This window comes from Falco punctatus, assembly GCF_963210335.1.
Source record: "Falco punctatus genome assembly, chromosome: 2".
Lineage (NCBI taxonomy): Eukaryota > Metazoa > Chordata > Aves > Falconiformes > Falconidae > Falco > Falco punctatus.
The window spans coordinates 69,187,150-69,208,506 of NC_137581.1; the positions used below are offsets into that span (position 1 = coordinate 69,187,150).

Below are 21,357 nucleotides of genomic sequence, written 5' to 3' on the forward strand. Positions count from 1 at the left end.
AATCAGGTCAATATTAAAGATTTTCATTCCTCGCCATATAAGACTTCCACAAAGGCTAAGAAAAGCTCTTCCCATCTCTTCTTTTAACACTCAAGTTATTTAGCAAGTAACATTTCTTTCACTTGACTTGAATCATTTTCCCCATATTCACTTGTCATCACTCCAGAATCTAACTCTTGGTGAGAACCTAAAATGCACAGGGAGAACTGCACAAAGCTTTTTCCACAGCCCCCAAGGACAAGTCAGATCAGAGAATTTCAGTGTATTTCATGTGGGGGAAAGGAAGGAGTAAAGCGCACCTTTCCCAACATTCAGATTAAATAAAAGATTTTTCAGTAATTTGTTATTCAAAGCATTCCAGCGATTTTTAACAGATGAAGAGGAGAGAGCCTATGCTGTCACTATTAATAGGCTGACACTCTTTCTTCCCCCACAAGACCACATCAGAAACACAGGCAAAGGGGATAATTTAAGGGAGACTGGAGGCTCATCAGCTCCACCAGAGCCCCAACCCCTGCGACACAGGGACCCCTCCGAACGCACCCCAGGACGAGCACACCAGGCACGAGGCGCAGCGCTTGTGTACATGAAATCAGGGAGGTCCTTTACATCCGAGGCTTCCCTGCAGCTCTCCACGCTGCACCTTTTGTTCCTCCTCCTACAACAGTGCATTGTTAACTTAATCTGCTGAAACAACAGCTGACTGCAGGATAGGCTAAGGATATAGCATCACCTTACATTTTTGGTTTAACGTGCCTGATTGTGTTCGAGCAGCATTACAATTTTATTTATTTGCTTTCTAAATCAACCAAGAGCTCTCACAGGCAGCAGAAGGCCCCTGAAGCTATCACTGTAATGTGATATCTGTTCATAAACATCAATATACCAATTTTAAAGGTATTAACACTGCTGTTTAGTCATGGTAAAATATCCTAATACCTGCCTCACCTCTGTTACAGACAGCAATACAGTTAAGTGTGAGCAATTCCGTTCAGGCCTTTCTGCCAAACTCAAACACAAACCTCACCAACTGCAAAACAGCACATAACTATTCCACCACAAACACAAGGAAAACAAGTAGGGGTACCACCACGACGCTCACTCTACGAGATGCACCTGCCCAGTCGCCCAGGAACACTTAGCCCCTTTCCTCTGGGAAGCTCTTAAAAGACCAGGGGGTCAACCTGCAAGGTCTTCCTCCTCTTCAGCTTGGGCAAGCATGAAAGCCGATCCTAACTATCACTAAGGCAAAGAAGGGATCTCTCTTGATTAAAGCACAGCTCCATCACATCCAGAGATCTGGACTGTACCCGTCTCACATTTCCTGGTGGGAACAGCAGTCCCTTGCTGTATTTCCCTCCCACATCCTCACACTGAAGTAAAGCACGGTGGGTAACTTCAGTATCAGAGAAGCACACGAGCTCCACTTCCTTCTGTGTTTATACAGGAGATACCATGCAATCGATAGTTCAGTTTAACAAATGGTGCGCAATACGAAACTTCGAGTACTTCAGGAATGTCTGCTGTAGCTGCTGAAGGAACATGCAGTATATTGCCTCAAAAAAAACCCAAGTGTTAATTAGAGAAAAGATACTCAGATTTACAACAGATTGAGATTTAAAAATAAGATTCACAACCAGATTGGATTCTACTAGCTGAGCGTACAGCTTTGGAGAAGCAATACAACGACACAGCTGGGGAAAAAAAATAACAAAAATTCAAACAGGTTTGATGGAAAAGGGTATCTTGCAGAGAAGCACCTTTGAAAAAAACACCTTGAATATCAGGCACTTAATTACAAACTCTTTTGATGATGGCGATAAATTTAAAGTATTTTTCTGTAAGTCTCTCCTGAAAAGCAGTAACCTAGAATAAATGCATTCTCTGTAGAAGTATAATTTACCTGAACAGGAGAGACCCCGGCACTTATTGCTGGGGGCACAGAGAGGAGACACGAGGCATTCACTGCTTTTCACACTGATAGTTCTTCTCAACCAGATCCCTCAGAAGTTCTGCAGAAATAAACCTGTCTATATTTAAGTTCCCAGCCTTCACGTAAGAGTGTGGAGACACTAACTGAGGGCAAGCACATTCACCTCTTGATAAATGCATGCAAAACCAGGTCACTTACTCATGAGTCTTTTGAGAAACAGGATGCTTCCCTTCCAGTGATGGGCAAGACTGGTTTTACATGTCATTCACTTTCACACATCCACTTACAAAGGCATCTTCAGTCCTACTATATATCCCACAAAGACAACCGACTGTAGCAGCTACTACACGCATGATACAGAGTAGGGTCAACCTGTCTGACCTTAGACATCTAAAAGACATACAACTGAGACATCTAGAAGACATACAACTGAGACATTCATCCTAAATTCCCATTATAATTAACAGACAAAGACTCAGGTAAAGAGCAACTTATCTCATCCTAGGGTAGTTATATCCAGAGGCCATTCCCCGTCCTATTTCTCTCCACTGTGAGTCCTACAGCACACAGCTCAGATTTAGACAGCAAAAGGACAGTAGGCAGCCCACCTACTGAAGCACCTTTCCAAAGTACATCCAAGCCACTGCACAGGAACAAGCTATAAATTACTGACCAGAAATACGTATCTGCAGCTCTTACTACAAAATGTATTTTTCACCTATCAGGCCACCATAAAATAACTGCAGATACACAGCTATCAGTTTTTTTGGAGAAGTACAAAAGATGCTCAGTTAGGGCTTTCAGTCAGCAAACACTGCTGCACCAGTTCCCCCAAGAATTATTTTGATTATTGCAGCAGCACATGCTAGTGGGCTACAACTTAGGGTCCATCAGCATTTCGATTTTCTTTACATACCCCTGCCTGCAAGGGTTTATAACTCAGACACAAACATTCCCTCTCGAAGACAGCCTTGCCAGATGGGTACAGCTGTGCTTCCTTTTAGGTATTCCATTGAATTTTCCTTGTGAAGCGCAAAAACTAAGAAAAATAATTAATTGCAATAATGTTGGAGGGTCCCAGACTTTAAGATACATAAACCCAAGTGCAACATGCTATACTTCACCATAACACATTAAGGCCCGTGGACCTTAAGCTTTCCTTTCCTGGGTTTGAAACAAAACAACCCAGTATCATTTGATAGCTCAAAGTGTAGAGGGCAGGTTTGGAGACAAGTTTATTTTGTTTTGAGCTTATGGTTTAAATTAGAATCATAAACTCTTGCCCACTGTCATCCCCTACGGCTAGTCTCACAAAATCCTAGGAAGAAGCAATTGAAACTCCAGGGCTTAACTGAAATAAGACTGTTGTATTTTTAAGACTTTAAGTAATTTTTAACAGTTCCAAATGCAAAAACCCCAAATAAAGTGCGTCATCTTTGAGGCAAACCAGCAGGAGTAAACTATTGCCTTGGTAGTCCTCGGGAAGTTAATAAAACTCAGATTTGGTGCAACCGAGCATTCCAAGCTGCTGCTCTTCTTTTACCCATGTAAGCAACATACCCTCATTTCACCTCTGTCCTCTGGTGACGCTGCCAGGTGCAGGAACCAAAGCCAACGAGGCCACACCATGGACTGGTACAAGATAAAAACATGGTAACCCAAACATTCAAACCTAAAACCAGCCTGATGTTCAGAGCCCTATAATGTCCAGTGAAGCTTTGAGGAGCTCCATAGGCATACTGGAAAAGAAAACCCACTTTCGGGGATAATACAACACAAGAGTAAGGAGCCAAAGACCAGGCAGGTGGGTGTTACGGATGGAAGTGAGTACCATCATTTCCACGCAGAGAGCAGCGCTGGAAGAAGGAAAGCCTTCGGGCAGGTAAGGAGCAGGACAGCACCCACGCCTCCAAAGCTGCAAATGCAAGGTGCCCAGAGGGATCTTTTAGGATTTCCCCAGCCAGTGTGGTCCAGTGGGAAGAGCATTAAGCGAGGGGACCTTGCCAGCAGCCCCAGAGCCAGGGAGTCACTGGGGCGCTCAAAGCACACAGGGACAGAGGAGGAAGCAGGCAAGCGGCTATGATGCACCACCAACAGCCCCAGCAGCCACATTGCTGATCCCACCCCACAGCAGACCTTCTCCAGGGGCAGTGCTACCTGGCTCCAAGAAGTGTGTGCCTACAGCCCGTGCGTCTCCTTCAGCCGCAGGTACAAACCCATGAGTCACTGCAATCCCTGCACAGAGAGCAGCTCTCCTCAACGTGCCATGGGACAGCTCCAGAGGGAGGTGACGAAGACATACCAGATAAGCACTACAATACCAGTATAACTGCATCCACGTTAGCAGTTTTACCACACTAGCTGTTTTATTACTAGACAGGCTGATCAGGACCTGTCAGCGCTTGCAGTGTCCTGTTTGTATAGCAATAACGACAGCTACAGTGGCAGAGCAACCCAGGGAGGCACAGCTTTGGTGGGAAAGAAGCTTTTTTGCCAGGAGTGTTAAACAATCTCCCCCAGAAGACATCACTTATTCTGGCTCATGGTCACAACACAGCTAGGTGGGCTGAGGGAGGTCTCCTCAGCTGGGACCATGCTGAAAACAGCAAAAAATCTGTGCCAGTAAACATTCCCCTGGTGTGCATAAGCCCAAAGACTAGTGAACTGCCATGGGTAAAAGCTAATCTCTTTCAAATACATAATATTTTTTAATATAAATTATATATGCTCATGCATTTCTGCTGACAATTAGGCTGTCCCTTCCTTTTTCTTATATTAAGCACTTCCACTACTTTTTGTTTCCCACAGCTATGAACAGCCCACTAATTCATTCTCAGCATTTAAGCCAGCTTCTCCATCTTCACCCTCTCATTTCCTCTGCAAATTCACCTTCAGTAGATGCTTCTCTCCAAGCTGTCCCACTATCTCTTCCTAACTCCACATCTTCCCATAGATTTGGTCTTTCACTTGTCAGTATGATGCAAGATCAAGCAGGAAGATGGCAAGGGAGAACCCCAGGGAGATGTCAACGCCCTTCACGCCTGCTACAGTTGAGTTGCACAGGGCACTAGAAATAGGAATTAGCTGCACCAATTTCTAAATAAAGTGGAGAAGTTTACTCCATCCATGTGTCTCTCTGGTCCCTATGTGCCTCAGAAGCGCAAGTCCTCTGCAAGGGTAAACATCTCCACTCCCCAGTCTCTGTGATTTCACCCTTCTTCAGTGATGCTTTTCACAGGCTTCCCAATCAGCAGCAAATTAAAACCAACATCATTGAGGTCAAAAGGTAGTTAATCAATACATTCAGAACAGCAGATTTCACTCTGCTGCAGGACAGCCAAGCCCGGGACAGCAAAGGACTGCTGCCTGCAGGACTGTCTTGGCTCCAGTCTGTACTCGTTTCTCCTTCAGAAGGCTGCTCTGTCCTTTTTCTAACACTGAAGTAGGTACCACAGAAGTAAGGACTGCTGATCTCCAAGGCCACCCTGGAGGAGATACATCAAGCCTTCTCAGGACAGGCTGGGGACCAGGGACAAGGGTTAGGTGGAGGCATTAAGAACTTCACAACAGCATATTGACCATTTGGCAGCACCCCACAGTTTCTAATCAGTGTCATGTTTTGTGCCTCTGTACAAGTGTTTCACACCACATCCAAGGCAGAAAATAGACTTTTGAAGTAATACTGAGATGCAGTGTCAAAATCTCCAAGTCTTGTACATTCAAAGCTACCTCAAGGTTCCCAGGAAGTATGCACAGTGGTGGGTTTTTTCCTGCCCCTTCCCATAGTTGCCTAATTTTAGAGCCAACTATCTTTTCTTGAGCCTGTGCTGACCTGAGAAACAATTAGGGACCCACAATGCTACATACGTAAGGTATTTGATAAGGAAACTTGTGCGAAGCTATGAGATCCCCTCCCAAATCTACCTCTCATTCAAGCAAGTTGAATTCTTTCCACCACTTTCTTTGGACTGGGACCTAAAACAACGCCACAGATAAGGATCTTACTGTAACTTTTAACTACAGTCAAGCTCTCATTGTGTAAGTCAATACTACTGAGCTTAAATATCAGCGTCATCCAAAGGCAGGGAGAAATACTTCTGGCAGAGCCAGAGTACACAGTCAGAAATGTAAAATGGGAAAAACAAAAATACCACTTTCCTCCAAGGAAAACAGGTCTCGAGAACGTAGCTACATAACCTACCTGGCTGAAATCACTCTTGCAACAGAAAGTACCACTTGAAAAGAAGATGACTAGAATATAATATGTATACACAAACACACACTCGACCACATGAGAAAAGTCAGCTAGCATTCCAGTCCAAAAATTTATACTAAAAAATGTATATGCTGAAGGCAGGGAAATGCTAAGGGTGAACACCTCTTGTAATGCTGGATTCCCTTTGGGGACATTCCTCGACATCATCCCCCAGGGTGGGCAGCGCAGATATGCCATCATCACAGAGGCCAAAAAAAAAGCATTTGTGCACACTACTGCCAAGGCTCTGGTGCCTGGAAGTTGGTAACATGTCACCAAGATTTCCATTACCAGGAGAAAGCAAAATAAAAGCAAGGAATGGAAGATGTATGTTCCTGGTTTTCTCCCCTCCTTTCTTTAATATCCCTAAATTAGTAAAAATCCCTACCCCATGCTTTATGAATAAAGCTCACCGTCCCCATGCCTGGAGCTAGATGCAGAAACCCTTAAGAGGAAAATAATCTGCCTCTGCAAGCCCAGGGAAGTGACCCCTTCCATTGCCAACGGGAAGAGAGCACACACAACAAAAAAGCAAGAAGAGAGTACAAGACTATTTCAACTCAAATTTTATATTTTATATTTTTCAACTTCAGTTGAAAAATCTTCATACAGAAAGCTGAAAAAATTTCCTAGGAAGACTCTGGGCTGTATTTTGTTACATCCATCACCTCGAAGCCCTGCGCACACACCCAGAAGGTCCCAGAGTGCCAGATCCTCTTCTAATTACTCCAGGAATAAGGAGTCCCTGCCCCAAGGGCCTGCATTTGATTTAAGACAAGATACAGAAAAAAAGAAGTTTTGACCAACAGACAGATGGACTGGGGGAGGAAGAACAAGAGGGACATGTGGTTACCCACAATTGGCAGGTTTTCTTTTCTTTTCTTTTTTTGTTAATGAAAATAAATATCAGTAATCCCCACTGGCCACCTGCCTAGCTTTTGTATATTTACTTAAGAAGGATTTGGGTGATGGAGAACTGGTCAAAAGTTCAACCAATTTCGAGGAGAACAGGGGGGAAAACATCTAGCCGCAGGACCCAGAGAAATGCCAGTATCTCAGCCACCACCTAGTCCTTCCCGATCTCCCCAACAGCAAACTGTCCCTTTGCAACACAATACATGAAAAATCAGAGGAGGAAGGGAAGAAGGCCAGTTCATACTTAAGAGAGCTGGTCTGGACCAGTTTCTGAAAGCCAGTGACCTCACTGATCCTCAGTACAGTTTGCCTTTATAGCGATAAGACTGGAATTGTATTCATGTTTAACAAAATCATTTGAATCCACAATGATGTCCCTTTAGCAGTGAGAGAAAGAAAGGGGAGGGGGGGGCAAAAAAATTCAAATGCATTAGTACAGAATACCAAGCACTGTCCTCTCTTCCTACCCCCAACACAGTCACCTTGTAAGACAAAAAGTCCATTAAGACAAAAATAGAGTGTCCTCAGCGTGGGAAAACATTTATCCAAGTTTTAATTTATTTTCAAATCAGCATTTAAACGATCACATCTTACATCATTTCCTTTTACGAGCCAGCAGTTAGACAATACACATCATTTACATGCAGTTTTGGAAGGCTGCAACATAAATCAACAAAAGCAGCCTTCACTATGAATTAACTATTACAAGGCTCTTAGAAAGCCACACCATCCTGTGCTGAGGGCAATTAGGAGTATCATCCCCAATTCCCATCCTTCTGGTGCACTCCTGCTATGCCTCAGAACTCGCACAAAAACATCCTTCCCCCCAGTCACTGCTGCTACAAGTGAATTACGATGTCTATCTGTGAGATGTAACAGCACACTCACAACAGCTATTTTAAAGTGTTAGCTGTCTTTAAAAACACATATACACGCACACCCAGAAAAACCCACAGAGAAAGTGACTGAGCGACTTAACACCATTCAGTCTCAATAGCAAATGTAATGTGTCTTATGCCTCTATGGACGATCAGCTGGTAGAGATCTGAAAATTTGCAAAGTATTAACCAATGCCTTTAGTTCACGGGTCATTTTTGCATTAAAGAAAGAAGGAAAGCAAACACCCAATTTGAATCTTATCTCGAGGCAAATTAAGGGAGTGTTTTCATTTTGTGTGAGCCAAACTTCAAATTAAGCTTACTACTGGATGTGAAAAACTAAAAACTAACCACAGCAATGCTAAAAATGCTTCTTCACTATTTGCAAAATTAAAAAAAAAAAAAGCAGTCCTTAAGGCAGCTAATAATTTGGTAAGCTGGCTACAAGTTCTAGTTACACCACAACACTCTGATAAAGTGGGACTGAGTTCAGAAGGAAAGGAGACTGGAGGCACAGCCATCGCACAAGACAGCAGCATGCACAAGACAGCAGCATGCACAAGAAGCACAATTACAGGTTAACACCTTCTTCTGGCTGAATTCTGTGCTGTTCACACCATCCCCTGCATGCACCTCACTAGTTCAAGGTGGTACTCCAGGGCTTAGAAGAGGGCTTAGGGGCCTTGAGCCCCAGGTGGGTGCACTGCTCTGCCAGCCCTGCCTACTGCAGGCAGCAGGGAGGCCAGGGGGCTGCTGCAGGCAGCAGGGCAGGTGGGGTGGGCAGGGGGCTGCAGTGGGCAGCAGAGTGGGCAGGGCTGGCAGGGCGCTGCTGTGGGCAGGGTGGGCAGAGCGGGCAAGGGGCTGCAGCGGGCAGCAAGGGGGGGCAGGGCAGGCAGGGCTTTGCTGTGGGCAGGGGGCTGCTGCAGGCAGGGTGGGCAAGGTGGGCAGGGCACTGCTGTGGGCAGGGCACTGCTGCAGGCAGGGCGGGCAGGGGGCTGCTGCAGGCAGCAGCACGGGCAGGGCAGGCAGGGCGCTACCGCGGGCAAGCCCGCACATGCCTCTCGGCTCCCATCAGCTGACACCAACCTGTTGAAGGGAAATTTCTCTCTCCAAACTCCCGCAGAGGCGTGGGGCTCCTTAAAAGTGCTCAGCTACAGGCTCGGGGTTCCGCAGCCAGTCACTTCTTCGTCAGCTCCAAGGGAAATCTGCTCGCTGCACTTCGCAAAATTTAACCCTTTGCTTTCTAACTTACAAGCAAAGCAACTTGCGGAAGCTTCTTTCTTCCTTCCTTCTGTGCCATCATTCTCAGATTCTGAACTAACAACAAAAAGGCAAGCAGCTCCCTGGCCAGCCTTTCCCTCCCAGGATGGCAGGTGAGCAGCAGAGGAGCTCTGCTCTGCCCCAGGACCAATGAGCCCCATGGGCAAAGGCTTCCCCAAAACACCCCGTTTCTTTCAGGCACCCAGGGCTGGGAAACCGGGGGCTCATTCCCCACCCCCCTATTCACTGCCCTGTAACAAGCTCCTCTTGAAATGCAATGCTCCTTCACACAGCAGAGGGGTAAGCAAGGCTGTGAAGATGAAAATAATGTAAACTCTACAGACTTTAAGGAAAGCAGTGGAAAACTTACTATTTTGGATACCTCACCGCCGAGGTCCCAGGCCCACAGCACACTCTACAGAAGCCAACCCATTCTGTGCCACAAAACCCCAGGAAGATCCACACTGCTGTGACAGGGAGTAACTCCACTTGCACTCAGGTGCCAAACAAAGGGCTGCCCTTGTATTTCATGCGCATATACACATCTATACACCTATACATAGCTAAATAAACAGCTACAGTAGAATTATCTACAAAAATACCATTAGCTGGCTAGATCTGAGCTCTTTCCAGCAAGCTCAGCAAAGGCAAAGAGGAGAAAAACAGGACTTATTTTCTGCTTTTCAACAGGTCGGCGCGTCTCCTTCCCACCACCACCACTGGAAAGCAGACTCCCCAGCAAGGCAAAGGACCCATCAGCATCATCGCCGGGGTGTATGAGCTAGACAAAGAGATAACGTCATGCCCTCTCCCGCTCCCTCCGTCCTCCCGCAGTGGCAGGTAGCCAGCCAATCCCGCTCCCGGGTGACATCATCGCCGATGCCATACACGAACGTGGAAGTACATCAAACCAGGGCTGCCCCAGAGATATCGGGGTACGGCTCCTCAAAGACAGCCTACCCCCCGCCAGTCCCTGGGGATGGCGAGCCGGTTAAAAGGGAAATAAAACCGTCTGGGAAGAGGTATTGCAAGGAGAGGTTGCTGGGTAAGGGGAAAGCGGAAGGCAACAAGCAAACACAGCGTAACCACGTTTTTCCCTTGGTTATGCAGTTCCTCCGAAAGCCCTCAAAACATACACAGTTTCATCCTGGGGCATCCCTGGAGCATTTTTCCTAACAAAGAAGCAGCTGAGAAAAGTTAAATACTATTGCACTGCTATCGCGCTGATACTTTTTTTTTACGTAACTGCATTATTTTAAGAAGAAAGAGAAGGTTTAATCACAGCAAGGATGTTTGTTTGTTTATGTACAACCCTGTTAGGCATCCACATTTTAAGACCGTACACCAATGTGGACAAACGCCTAGGAAGCAGCAGTGCCAACACAGTCTTACACACCTGTCAATCCACCACTGTCTGACAGGCTCTACAGCAGCGTTTACCTATTTCATTTATTCCTGGCACCCAAACTACCACGCCGGCAGTTACCAGGCAAGAGCAAACATTGCCCTGTCGTCTCACCAGTGAGGAAGTGCAGGGGAAATGTCATTAGACAGGCAGCAGGACTAGTGCCCTGACAGAAACCTCCTGCTGCTCCCCCTGTTATCTGAGTGACACCAATGCCCTTAGACCTCAGGTGTTCATTCACTCTTCCAAGTCAATACACGCATGTGCCGAGTTTCACTTCTAATGCTAACTATTCCAGGAGAGTTCGAGGATACTTAAGGAAAATAAAATTTTAAATTTCTATTGTTAAACCACCGAGGACTTTGCTCATTAAGTCAAAGCATTAACAAGTAAGCCAAGAAACAAAGCACTAAACTGCAATAATTAACAGGAGAGTTTCAAGTCACACATTCGTGCCCTACTTTTTTTCTTTTTTTTTTTTTTTTTGTAAGAAGGACTCAGGTGATGCAAGCTCTGGAAGCAGGATTACAGAAAAAAATTAAATGGTGTCATTTACTGTCAGAAAAAGAGCCAGAAAAAAATTAAATGGTCAAGGTGGTGTCAAAGTACAACTTCTCATTCATCTGCCCCCTTTCCTCTAACCTTTTGAGCCACCTTTTTTTTTTTCCCCAGCTTTCTGCCACCAGCAGCACCCTCGTTATTCCACTTCTAGTCTTAAAATGCAACTCGCACACTGCACAGACACTACTTCTCTATCACCAAGGCTGAGGTTCACACCCTCAAAACAAACTGACATGTATTTCATCTGCAGAAGAGACACCAAAGTGCTTTATTTAGTTACTGGAGCTGCAAGCAGCAGTTATCTTGCCACCAAGGAAACTCACCAATTATATTGCCTTGTTTATAAGAAAAAAGAGAAAAGAAACAAAAACAAACAAAAAAACAACAAGCAATCACACACACTCTGTTACTTTCAGTTACCTCTCCTTCCCTCTGCAAATGTGCCTTCCATTTCTACAAAGTTTAGGGCTACAGCCTTCAGTCTTTAGCCAAGTATTAACTGTGTGAATAATTAGTCATCCTGGTAGCTAGCACTCACTGCAAAGTCATGCAATCTCAAGATTTGTTTGTTCCACTGGGGGGGGGGGGGGGGGGGAAGTAAGCTGGTTTCACACCCACATGGGCACTCTCCGCTTTCTGTTTTTTAAAGTCATATACTTGTCAAACAGGTTATTGTGGGAATTCTGATTTTCACAAAATCAGTTTCCTCACTTCGATAGCTTACTGTTGTCTCCCTGCCCCCCCCCCGCCCCCGCCACTGCACAGCACGGCGCAGCGGGAGCAGATGCAGCACCACTCACCCCCTTACTCGACAGCTTCAGCACTTTGAAGGTTTTCCAACAAGGAAACCGGGTGTCAATTTTAATGAAGGCCAATGCCTTTGTCTAAAGTCACCGCAGCAGCAGCAACTTCCATGAGGACTTCCAGCAGCAATTCTGAATAAGCCCATGGAGCTATTTGTATAGTCCGAGCACAACCTGACAGCGCCCACTCGGTTTGGTCATTTCGAGGAGGGGGGCAGGGGGGCGAGTTGGGGGGAATAAGGACAATAAAGGACTATTTCATCATTCCAGGATGGGTACTTGGCAGAGCCATCTATGCCCCCCTGGAAAAGCAGAAGCCAGGAGGCTGACAAACTTGTCACGGGCAGCAACAATGACAAGGACAACATTTTTATCACCCCTAACCGTTCCGCTGGCCACCGCGGGCGGCTCGCCTTCAGCCGTGTGCTCAGCCCGGCGGAGGCACCGGCTACACTCCAGGAAAATGGCAATAACAAAAGGATAAGAAATTCTGCCACAAACCTTGTAGACTTGCCCGTACGTGCCATTGCCAACCACTTCCACCAGCTCAAAAATCCCAGCGGGGTCCTAGGTGGGGGGTGAGGGGGGAAGGGGCAGAGGGGGCGGGGGGGGTGGGGAAGGAGAAGAGAAGCGGGGTTACATTTTTGTCAGGCGATGGCTGCTGGCAGAGCCCAGCAAGCGAGCCGGGCTGCTGGCGGCGTGCAGCTGTTGCGCCCTGGTTTTCCACGCACATGCCAATACATGCAAACAAAGGAAAAGCAGCCCAGGGCCGCGCTCCCCCCGCCCGCCCCCGCGGGGCTCCCCCCACGCGGCCGCCGGCCCCCCACGCCCCGGCCCCGGCCCCGGCCCGGCCGCTCCCACCCCCGCCGGCCCGGCAGCCCTGGCAAGGGGCGCGCCGGCCCCGGGGGGCCCCCGCCCCGCCGCCCCGGCACTCACCCGCAGGGAGGAAAGGTCGATATCCACCAGACTTTTTGCAGGAGAATCGTTCGCCATTTTCCCGTCTCCTCCTTTTTTTTCTTTATTCTTCTTTCCTTTTTATTTTTTCTTCTCTGTTAAATAATAGCGAGGCCGCCCGCCCTCCCCGGAGCAGCTGTGAATTGCGCGGAGCTCCTCTCCTCCCGTCAGCCCTTCCCTTCTTCACTCCAGCCCCGCCGGGTTGAAACTCTTCAGCATTGGGAGGGGTTGGCGGGGGGGATGATGGATAGATAGATGGATGGTGGGAGGAGGAGGGGGGAGAAGGAGGTGAAGGAAGGGAAGGAGGGAGGGAGGAGGGGGTGCTGCGGTCCGTATGTCTCCCCGCGGCGCGGCGCGGTGCGGTGCGGGGCTGGGTCCCCCCGAGGCGGGCGGCTGTGCCCCGGCCGGCCGGTCGGTGGGTGGGTCGGTGGGTGCCCGCGCGTCCCCGGCGGCAGCGGGCTCACACCATGTCGCGGCGGCGGCGGCAGGAGCGGCGCCGGGGCCGGCAGCCTCTGGCAGCCTCACGGTGCGCCCCGCGCCCGGGCATGGCACGGCACGGCCCGGCCCGGCGGGGCGGCGCTCACGCCGGGAGCCGGCAGCGGCAGCCGCGGCCCCGCTCTCGCATGGAGGGGCTCACGCCCAGCGCCGCGGCGGAGCCCCCGCCGCCTCCAAGCCCTTCCCGCGGCGCTGCCCTCGCATGAAACGGCGCCGGGCACCGGCGGGCAGGGGCTGCGCGTCCCGGCGGCGGCGGGGCACGGGCGCGGGGCTGGAGCTGGGTGCTGCGAGCCAGACAAAGATAGCCGGGGAGGGGGAGGAGGAGGAGGAGGAGGAGGAGGAGAAAAGGGATACAAAATATACTGAGAGCGGGGAGGGAGAGAGAGAAAACAGCTCCCCCTTCCCTTCTCCAACAGGAAAAACCGGCGGAAACGCGCCCGCACCAAAGCACTGCTGGGTAAACTCGCGGGGAGAGAAAGGGAGAGGGAGGACCGGGAGGGGAGCGGCCCTGCCCGCCCCGCCGCCGCCCGCCGCCCAACAATGGCCTCGACGGGGCGGCTGCGGCCCCGGCCCCGCCGTGCACAAGGCCCGGGCCCGGCCGGCGGGGAGGGCCACGCGTGTCCGCGGCGGGGCCGTGGGGCTGCGCCGCTGGACGGGGCCGTGGGCAGCCCCTGCCTCAGCCCCGCGGCGGGGGCGGGGGGGGCCGTGCGCGGGGCGCTGCCAGGCTCCCTGCTGCCCCCACCGCGGCTTTGCGCGGAGAGCGCGACTGTCGCGACCGGTATTGCTCGTGGGGTGGGTGGTGCTGCTGGTATTTTCGCTTCCTGTCCCCGGTGAGATGACCAGCAAAATCTCTCGTTCCCCCGCCCCCCACCAGAGACCCCAGGCCGACAGGAAAAACGTGCCTGCCCCATCAGAGACCTCTGCAGAAACAGAGGCAGATGCTGGCCTCCAGAACCAGACCCAACACTCAGGTCATGTTAATACATCATCTACTAACAGCCAGAACTGTCTCAGGCTCGTTCCTGCTCCAAAGCGTCCTTCAGCAGAACCTGAATCGTGGAAAACGCCCATTAACCCCTCCCGAGCTAGTCACATCAGGCAGTTGCACGCAGGTGTAAACCTTGGCAGGATTTGTCTCTCATTGAAGTTCTTTATCACACCGATACGGCAAAAATGTTACCTGCTTGCAAAAGGTCGAGTTACGTTTCCTGTGGGAACCAAGGTTTTCCTGTCTCTTCTACTTTAACCACAAAATTACATATACATAGCTATAAGTATCACAGAAACATACTTTTGAAACAAAGCAAACCTGTTGAGCGGAAAGAGTAAGAATAAATTACCGTAACAGTTTAATGGTGTACTTCATTTTTCACTTGTAGTTACAAAGAAAGGAAACTGGGGCCTGGGCCGGGCAACTGTTTTTCTCTGTTCAGGAACCTACAGTCATGAGAAGGCAAATGATTTCAAATGGGCTCGATGCTGGGTCCACCTGAGTGCATGCACACAGTAGTAGCATCAAGTCTAGAGAGGCAGGAAGTTTGGAAAGCCAAATTTCCACAAAGATTTATTACCAACAGCCTGGTTTGCATTACATGTCCCATTTAACTCCACCTTTTTATGCACAAGAGCAGCCTTGGTAGGTCAGACCCATTGCTCGTCTAGCCCAGCGTCCTGTCTCCGGATGTAGCCAGTGGTGAATTCTGAGGGAAGAGCACAGGGATACCTTAACCACCCAGCGATACTTCCCTGGGGCATCTTCCCAGCTCTCTGCAGCTCAGGGAGCTCTTCAGCAGCGTTTGGTGTCACTGTATTTCACAGTCTCTGATGATTTGTTCCTTCCACTAGATTGCCTGTTGACTGTGTGGATTCCTACCTGCTTCTGGCTCTCACACTATCCTCTGGCAGGGAGTTCCAAAGATCAACTAGCTGCTTGTTACGTGCAAAGCACTTTTGTTCTTTGGCTTTGGACCAACATCTGCTAGATTGCAAGTACACCCCTGCTGGTTCTTGCGTTGGAATAGACGATAATAATTTCCTATTAATTTTCTCCATTGCATTCATTTTTTATAGATTTCCATTGTGTTCCCCCTCAGTTTTTGCAAGCTAACAAGTTCTGGTCTTTTTAGTGATACCATGAATGGAAGCCATTCCATAATTCCCCTTCATTGAACCATTCTGCTTCTAATGCCTTCTTTTTTAAGACAGGGGAATGGATTTCCTTATCATATTCACAATGGGTTCCCCATGCAGCGTCATGGCGATGTCCTGGTTTCCAGTCCTCTCCTGATACTCCCTTTTTTCACTCTTGTTGAGCATGAAAATGACTTTTCTGTGAAACATGTCTATTGTAACTCCACAGTCCCTTTCCACAGTGATAATACTGCCTCAGAGACCATTGCTGTGTACTTTTGGATGCTGCAAAAAATTTTCAAGCCCAAAATCTGAACTGCAAGTTTTCCAAACCCAGTATACAGCACCTTTCTTGTGCCCCTGAAATACAGTCTGAGTTTTTCAGAGCTGAGGCTTTGAGCCCAAATACACATTTTCACCATTACAGCTCTGACGTGGCTTCACCGTAGTGTCTCCTCTCTGCTTTGAGCTTATGTTTTATTATAGTGAGTTTTCTTCTTTGGTTTGTTTTAGTATTATATCAGAAGACCACTAAAGAAGCAAAAGTGCTAATGACAAGATTGTGAATCGTGAAAATTGGCACATCTCCTAACTTTAGGGGAAAAAATAGCTTTTGCAAAGCAGTAAATGCCACAGGAGAGCTTCCTGCTAGTTCCCAGGGTGAAGCACCACACATCTCACCTTCCTTTTCCTTCCTACACAAACGGAGGGATGAAAGGGTTGCTCTCTTGAGGAAGAAGTCTCTCTGGCTGTGGCCAAAACCACACTCTTCACATGTTCATCATGCTTTTCACTAGCACAGCGTACTTACCCAGTTTAGAAAGTCTAAAGGTTAAGAGACCAAACCTAAAACCACTGGAAAGATGGGCGGTCTGTTTTAACTCTTCCCCACAGAGTGAAACCAGCACCCTTGAAGGAGACAGAGTGAGACGGCCATCGAAAATCATAATGCAGATGAAATGCAAGGAAAGGTAATTTTAGCCCTGTGGATAGTCACCCCACACACAGAGCAGTAAATGACTCTGTCTTCTAATGACAAACTAAGCAGAAGCATCAAAAATTCTGAGTCAGCTCCATCTGTTTGGGAACAAAGCAGAAGAAAGCTACAGGGCCAGTGTGCTGCTTTCTGTTACCCTCAGACACAGTTGCACCCGTTCCTGTGCTTGCAGCGGCGGAGGGAACAGAGGAGCTGTAGTTTCCTGAGCAGTTTCAGCATCCTTGAAAGAGGGAGGCTGAGCCATTTGTTCCTGTCCTCTGGCATCTCATCCCTTGTGTCAGCATAAGCGTTCGTACAGCTGTGCAGTGAGCCAGGACTCATAACAAAGCTAGCCCAGGAAAGGAAAAGAATTTTTATTTTTACTATTGATCAGTTCCCTGGGCTGGTTCATTGCGTGACTGCTTGAGCAGTTGTGTCGACAAGAGGGAGGGGGTACAGAAACTGCATGCAGGGCAGGAAGTGTAACCATAGCATTACCTCTTGGTGGTAGCTGTGGCTTAAGCCAATTTCAACTCTCAGTGGACCTGTAGGGGTAGAACTAGAGAAACTTCCTTCCTTACTGGAAGAGGCACTGTGGGAGTAATGGGAACCCAACATTTATGTTCAAGCCACAAAAGAAATTCCTTGCCCTCAATTTTTTTTTTTCCCCCAGTTCTTTGACATTGCCTTTGTTTTATTCTTTTCTGCATTTAATACACTGGGGCCCTAATCACTGACCAGGGATGTAGAGGTCATCAACTGCACAAACTTTTTAAGAGCTTAATCATCAACAGTATTCAAGAGATGAGTAAAGAGACAGGAAGTTCTGAATTTTCATTTTGTTTCCGCTGCTGATTCATCCTGTAGCCTTGGGGCATCTTGTTTCCTGCCTTCGCTCCCATTCCCTATGTGGAACATGGGAGTGATTTTGACCTCCTTGACAGTGTAAAGTGTTAGATGTGCCCCGTTGTACTGTCTAGGGAAATGGTTCTAGCCTTGGCCAGGAAGGTCCATGAGGGAGGATCAGGCTAGGGTGAGGAATATTGTGGGAGAGAGTCACGAGCAAGGCCGACTGAGGCTTTGCACAGACCAGCTCTCCTGCTGCAGGCAGGCTCCCAAGGCCAGAGGGAGGTTGGGAGCCTTTAAAGGCTGCCTGTTCTCCTCATGATGGTAAGTTCTCCTTGTGCTGGTGATTACAACACATGCTGGTAGCAGATCGTATGCAGAAGGATGCCACACAATCAGCCTTCCTCCAGCTTACACTCCTCTCCTCCCCTGCTGCTTCCACCGCCGCTATCTCACAGCTCCATGTGAGGGCTGCTCTGCGTGAACACTGCCGGCACACCCAGGTTCTTATAGACTGCATTTGAATGTCATATAGGTGGTTGTGTTCCTGCAGCTCTGGTTGCCCAGTTGTGCACACACTGCTGCTGGTGACATCCTGCTGCTTCTCCCCCGCCCAGGATACTGCGCTGCCTCCCGGACCAATGAATTACCCTCATCCTGACACGCAGACGAGGCTCAGGCATGGAGCCGGACCTGAGCACAGGGAAGCATGCGTAGATGTCACTGCAGGTGACACCGAGTTGCGCAGAGCCCAAAAGGAGCAGTTTTCTACCAGCTGTACACTTCTAGGCCATCACTGTCCACCCCCAGCCTTCCTCTGCTAGCATTTCAGGGACTGAATAGAAGGGACTCCTGAAACACAGGGGCTGCCTAAATATAGCAATCCCACTAGCGCAGGAAGCATGGCAAAGAAAGGCAGAGCACTTTCCGTGACTGGCTCTATACCAGGCAGGAAGGCAGAGTGCTATCAGCACTGTCAGCACTTTAGAGGTGCCCATCTTTCCCCATCCCCTGCCAGGCTCCACATCTGTGCTGTTCTTTCAGATGTGCCTGTACAGGTCCCCTGTATTGTGATCCGGTAGCTGGGCTGATCTTAGCAAAAAAGAAAACACCTTTTATCTTTATTTTTTGCAGGTTTTGCTTTACCTCTTATTAACGCCCTGCTTTCAAGGAGTGGGGGGCAGTAATGTGAGAACAGGAATTCCTCAAGTTGTTATTGCACAGAGATCTAGGTACCACAAAACTGAAAGTCGTTTTGGGGTGAAGGAGTTACCTCAAATGGCATTGCAGTATAGGCTAGGGAGAGGTTAACCTTAGCCCTGTAATTATTAATATCATACCTGGCAATACTGGAGCACTCAGCAATTCTAACTTGATCCAGATCACAAATGAACATATGACAATGTTCTTATGAAAATAACATAATATGGTGTTTATATCATCTTCATGCTTTTATGCTGGATGTGATGAAGAAAGGATGGTACCTGCTCCATCTAAGCCCATAGGGCATGAGAAGCTGATAGCTGAAATGGTATGAAGTTGGCCAGGACAATGTGCTCCCAGAGAAACCTGTGAACAAATCCGAACCACTGAAGTTCAGCAATTTGCAGTACCTAGCTGGGGCATTTTGAATCTATTTCTGAACATGCCCACACAGGATTTATATCCATGTAGCCACAGCCTCTGCAAGGAGGCTGCTCCCACCCCTGGAACAGAATGGGACAAGGAGGGGTGACTTCATGCTGCCACAATCTTTCGCTGACTCCACATCCCTCAGTGATATACCCATAATGAATTCGCAGTGCAGCACAGCCCAGGATCTCACGCTTCACATCAGACTGGGATTCGTCTGTCCTGCAGCCAGGCTTAAAGCTGGCGAAGATGCATAAGCCTGGCATAAAAATACTGTTGCATGCTTGGGCTAATTGAGAAGATCTCGGGTATATTTTTGGACACTGTCCATGCTCTAAGTTTTAACAAGCTAGCTGTTTCTGATCCTGCTATCTATCACACAAACCATGCAATTACCAAGTGTGGCTGGCTGTCACGGGCTATCTCTGCTTGTAGCTAAGCTGGCTTGTAGTTATCTTCCCATGACCCAACTGTGACACTTACTTCACCTCTTAGACAGGGCCCTGAGCCATATCTGTAGCGGCTCTGAGCAAACATTTTTCCTCCGCATCTGAGTCAGAACTCCTCAGGGAGTACTGTCCCTCCTCATGTTGGTCCTGATGTGCCTTATCTTATACAGGGGTACCTGGGGATGCTCACCCAGAGTTTCTGAGATCCATGCTTCGGGGTGATGAGCAAGGCAGAGAGGCAACCTGCTCAAACCGCATTTGTGCCCTGGAATAAGAAAAGCTGCTCTACCAATGTGATGGTGGCTGTGGCTCTGCAGACATTTCTCTGTGGGCAGAAATTGTGTAAAGATCTCCCAAGCCTTCTCCACCAAGCGCATGGGCATGCATCCTACACTTACCTTCCTGATCTTTGGTTCCCATCACTGCACCATCCTTGTAGTTGTGCTGGTGCCTTTACTTGCAGAGCCATGTGATCAAACAGAGAAGCATTGGAAATAACCCCTGTTTTGCCATTTTGTTTTGCTTCATCCAGCTCAGTTGTGTTCACAGTGTGGTGAAAGAGCAGAAACGAGCAAAGCAGTGAGCGTGGAGGTAGTTGGGTTGCTCTTTCATAGGCCTCCAGCCTGTATAAACACAGTTCAAGTTGAGTCTGCATGCCTACCGGGCTCTTGAGGAGACAGGTGTGGAATACTTTTCAAGAACTTATGCCTTGTTTTGGCATAGCCCTGAACATAGTCTTGATGTGCCATGTACCGAGTCAGAAATGCCACAACGACATGATGCAAAGCATTGAACCTGTATGAACTTACTCTGTCCGCTCAAATGTGTTCCAAAAATTCTGAAGGAGTCGTCTTGCCCCAGAACATCTTCTGATGGGAGCAGGTGCCATAGCCAGCTTAAACCTGGTAAAAAAGCGTAAAGCTAGCACAGAAACATGTCTGTATACTTGGGCTAACTAAACAGAAAGAAGCTTGTTGTGTGCTTACATCTGATCCAGAGCAAGCTGATCCCAAAAAGCCCACAGATCTGGTAATAAACAGCCTGTAACCATGGCCGGAGTTGGTACACAGGTCATCATGTTACCAGAAAGAAGTCAATGCACTTCTACCAACAGTGGGCTTCTGCAAGAAGGCTGTGAGAGCATAAATTCCCACAGTGCCTCTGGTCTGAGTATGGCTGCCTTTAATCCTTAAAATCCTTAAAATTTATCCCCGTGTTGAACTTAATGCATTGTGCAAACTCCCTGTGAATTCATAAATCTTTGAGGACTGTGGCTTAAGTGAGGTAAATTATAGAAATCAAAATTAAAGTGTAAAGCATATACTTAAAACAAACATTAAGGCTACAGAAGTCTGCCCTTTGAAAGCTTTCTTCAGTTTCCAAGTGACTTTTATTTGAATGTTGAAGGGATTTTCATTTTGTGTTATATCTTAATGAGCAGGGATTTATGTTTTGAAAATAACTGCAAAAATGAAGAGTGAATTGTCACCAAAATTCGAAAGAAAGGGGGAAGAAAAGCATAGGTGAGAATTAATGTCCTTTCAAATGAAAAATTAAAAACCCAGTGCTGTTGAAGGAAATGTAGAACCACGTAAGGATTTCCACAATTAATACCCTGGCTTAATTGGTTTAAGTTTCCCTTTCATTTTATACAGCATGAGGTCCACAGAGGCCATCACTTCAGGAAACACTGGCTTTGTCAGTGAAGCTAACTTAACATGTACCCTCTCCTCCCTTCCCCAGCGCCTTGTACCTGGCTCCACACCGCAGAGCACTGCCCTCTCCGTGGGCAGCTCCTATTGCCAGAACATGCTTTGCAGGGCTGAGCCGTGCACCGGCTTAAAAATAACACTCCCCCAGAAGAA

The 21,357-nt window shown here is 48.1% G+C and overlaps 2 protein-coding genes across 10 annotated transcripts in view; one reads left to right on the forward strand and one right to left on the reverse strand.

Annotated features, from left to right (window-relative positions):
* The window catches only part of MAP4K4 (mitogen-activated protein kinase kinase kinase kinase 4), a 168,508-nt gene extending 154,776 nt beyond the window's left edge, over positions 1-13,732 (reverse strand). For 3 of the 9 annotated variants that reach the window (XM_080377259.1, XM_080377253.1, XM_080377251.1), the window contains exons 1-2: positions 12,947-13,730; positions 12,512-12,577 (exon numbers count right to left, since the gene is read on the reverse strand). In XM_080377259.1, coding sequence (XP_080233385.1) covers positions 12,512-12,577; positions 12,947-13,003 — 123 coding nt within the window. In that variant the 5' untranslated portion in view covers positions 13,004-13,730. Of the gene's footprint in view, positions 1-12,511; positions 12,578-12,946 lie in introns of all 9 variants that reach the window. The other 6 variants (XM_080377256.1, XM_080377254.1, XM_080377257.1 and 3 more) reach the window with 4 other exon arrangements.
* On the forward strand, positions 13,299-17,217 carry LOC308059647 (uncharacterized protein; the record flags this gene model as incomplete). The annotated part of the gene is made up of 2 exons (XM_080377331.1): positions 13,299-13,916; positions 14,334-17,217. 2 exons carry the CDS (start codon positions 13,299-13,301, stop codon positions 14,703-14,705), a joined length of 990 nt encoding a protein of 329 aa, XP_080233457.1. The 3' UTR covers positions 14,706-17,217.
* Between the last annotated feature and the right edge of the window lie 4,140 nt (positions 17,218-21,357).